Source organism: Phalaenopsis equestris, unplaced genomic scaffold (genome assembly GCF_001263595.1).
Source record: "Phalaenopsis equestris unplaced genomic scaffold, ASM126359v1 Scaffold000443, whole genome shotgun sequence".
Taxonomy (NCBI): Eukaryota; Viridiplantae; Streptophyta; class Magnoliopsida; order Asparagales; family Orchidaceae; genus Phalaenopsis; species Phalaenopsis equestris.
In genome coordinates, this window is record NW_018164884.1 from 8,572 (window position 1) to 11,725 (window position 3,154).

General features: G+C 36.1%; 1 protein-coding gene across 1 annotated transcript in view; it reads left to right on the forward strand.

Annotated features, from left to right (window-relative positions):
• Positions 1 to 519: 519 nt before the first annotated feature.
• The window catches only part of LOC110027767 (serine carboxypeptidase-like 40), a gene marked incomplete at its 3' end in the record, with an annotated part of 12,118 nt that continues 9,483 nt past the window's right edge, over positions 520 to 3,154 (forward strand). The window contains exon 1 of the mRNA XM_020729315.1: positions 520 to 1,098. Within this exon, the coding sequence (XP_020584974.1) occupies positions 717 to 1,098 (382 nt within the window). The remainder of the gene's footprint in view (positions 1,099 to 3,154) is intronic.

Below are 3,154 nucleotides of genomic sequence, written 5' to 3' on the forward strand. Positions count from 1 at the left end.
AAGAACATTGAGAATACCAAAGAGAATGATTTTTATGACCGAGGATAGTAGGCATCATATGAAACACGACCTTTTTAGTCAAATACAAGATCTTCATAGCCTAGAATCGTCAGACAATTTCTATAAATGACTAAAAGCAAGCAATCTAAAGAAGCGATCAACAAGCTCTCAGACTAACATTCTCAGAGACAGAGATGAACACCAGCACAGAGATAGAGAAACTTTTATCGGGGATCTAATATCATGTTAGAAACAAAAAAATAAGACTACAACTTTAGTTGATTAATTTTAATACAAGTGCATACATAGCTATATAAAAACAAAACAAAGAGAACAAAAAACAGAACATAATAAATGAGAGTGCCTATGATAAAGATAATATAATATATTAATATTGATAATAATAAAAACTCTGGATTTTTTTATAAACATTAATAATAGTCGTCATAATAACTCTAATCATTTTTTCGTTACTTCTTATGAGTTTGGCTTATGTTTTAGATATATATAGATAGAATGCGCATATTCAAATTTGGAGATCAAAGCCGGCTGGATACCTTTCTACATTTCAACAGGTCCATTTGGCCACTGTTCATGAAAGTATTAGTAGCTGTGGTCCATTCCACCAAATAAACTCCAAGCGATCCCTTCCCTATATAATCCAGTGTATTTCAGATTTCCATAACAACTCGTCTTCATCAATAACAAAGAAGACGATGAAGATGACCAACTTATTTTGGCTGACAATACTATTATGTTCCTGCTTCTCATTACCACGCCTGCACGAAGCTAGCCAAGAAGAGACGCTAGGAAAGCTGATAGAAGCAAAGAGGTCATCATTTTCTTCCCAACAATCTGATTTAGTCTCGGGATTTGAGACCACTAAGTCCACCAAAAGGGCCAATCTCAACGCACAGGATGGGTCAATGGAAGGAGATAAAATCTCCAAGCTTCCAGGCCAACCTGAAGGTGTTGATTTCAATCAGTATGCAGGTTACATTACTGTGGATTCAGAGAATGGAAGGGCGCTTTTTTACTATTTCGTGGAGTCACCAACTGATTCATCCAGTAAACCGCTTCTTTTGTGGTTAAATGGAGGTAAAATTCATCAACTTAATGGACTCGAAAGGTTGGGTTTAACCGTGAATTAGAAATTAAGTAGGAATATAATTCATTCATTTTTTTCTTTTTTGCACAGAAGGTTGAGCATTTTTTTCTTTCTTTCGTGTGAGATTTCTGCAAACGAAAAACTCGTTTTTTGAATAAGATGAAGCAAGAGTCATGTTTTGTGATGTTTATGCATGAACATAGTCCTCTTTCTAATTATATACAAAAATCTATGTTGGGATGGAAATATATACATAGAGCTTTGATCTATTAGAATTCAAAACCAAAATATGGAATAGGATTACATCAATTCAAGAAACCCAAAACAAGAAACTCCAATAGAAGTACAAGAAAAACAATCTCAGAAAAGAAACCAAGGATTTACAGGAAAATTCCGGAAAAAAATTCTGAGCCACAACAACAGAATTTTTCACACTAAAAAAGCCAGAAATTTGCAGAAATATTACTTCAGGCCATCGCTCTATAATCAATTGAACTCGCAAAACTTTGCTCTAAACCTTCCTCTCAATCTCACAAGTGAAAAACCTAGCTCTGAAATCCTCTCTCCCTGACAATCCACCTTCACGAAGAAATCTCTATCAAGAATACACAGCATGAGCAAATCTCCTTCGGCGCTCGAATCACGAACATAAGAATTGAAATAGTGAAATCGTCTCGACAGTGCGGTCTCACTGTGAGACTGTAATTAATTCACACGTTCAATATAAAAAATGTGTTGAGCGTCCAATTGGAATAGATATGCTTAGTTGCAGCCTAGTAACACCACCCGACACAGCTACACTAGTTAAGCTTGGCTACGCCATCCTGGAACCTTGCTCTGCTTGCCCTTGTGGGTGCACATGCTACTCAACTCCAATAATCTACCAATTGGAGATTGATTGCACCTGACACATGTCCACATGATATGCACCAACATTTATACCATCTTCATAGTAATATACCGTGCTGTGGCTAACCCCGAGTTTCTACATTCATGGACTCCAATTGAAGTCAAGCATAGCTTTAGTTTTTTGATAGTCACCATCTTCGTCCGTAGAATTCTGAACTGTGTGTATCTTCTCCAACAATAACTGCAAATCTTCTAAGAGAAGCTTACAAAGTGTTACCCTAGTTGAATATGCTTTATCATGGTATGAAAACAGAGTTCTTAACATGATGAATTACATTCGCATTGTCACTATGAAGCTTTCCAATCTCATGCTTCTTACCCAATTATGTCATATAGCCCTATAGACAATGCAGTCTACAAACCCAACTCACTGCTGTATACCGCAAAGTGAAAAATATACTCTCTTGTACTCTTACCACCCAAATCTCCCATAAGTTCTGAATATGCAAATCTCTATTGATTGATCTCTGCACTTCCATAGAAAAGTGCCCTATTAATTGTTCCCCTCAAATACCAGAGAATCCACTTCACCGTCTCCTAATGATACATGTCTAAATTGCCCATGTGCCTACTTACCACTTCCAGTTCATATGCAATATCTAGTCTGATATAAATTATAGCATATATCAAACTTTCAATTGTTGAAGCATACAAAGTTCTCCCCATCTGTATTTTCTCAGCTTCAGACTTATTCAATATTTCTTTAGATAGCTTGAAGTGACTACCTAAGGAAGTGCAAACTGTTTTCCCTCACTCATGTTAAACTTATGTAGAATCTTCTTAACATACTCTATCTAGGACAACTTCGGTATATCTTCACTCTTCTCCCTGTTGATTCTCATTATGATGATTTTTTTTATTTGAACCTAAATCTTTCATCTCCAACTAACTTGATAATTGCTCTTTTAAGTCCTCGATTTTCTTTATATCGGTAGTTGTAATCAACATGTCATTCACATATAAAAGAAGTAAGATATAACAATTACTGAAGCGTTTGATGAAGCAACAGTGGTCTGTCGGCACTTCATGTATCCTCTGTTTAGCATAAACCTGTCAAAGCTTTCACACCACTGTCTCGGGACCTGTTTCAAACCATAGAGGCTATTTTTTGACATGCATACCAAATTTTCTTTCCCT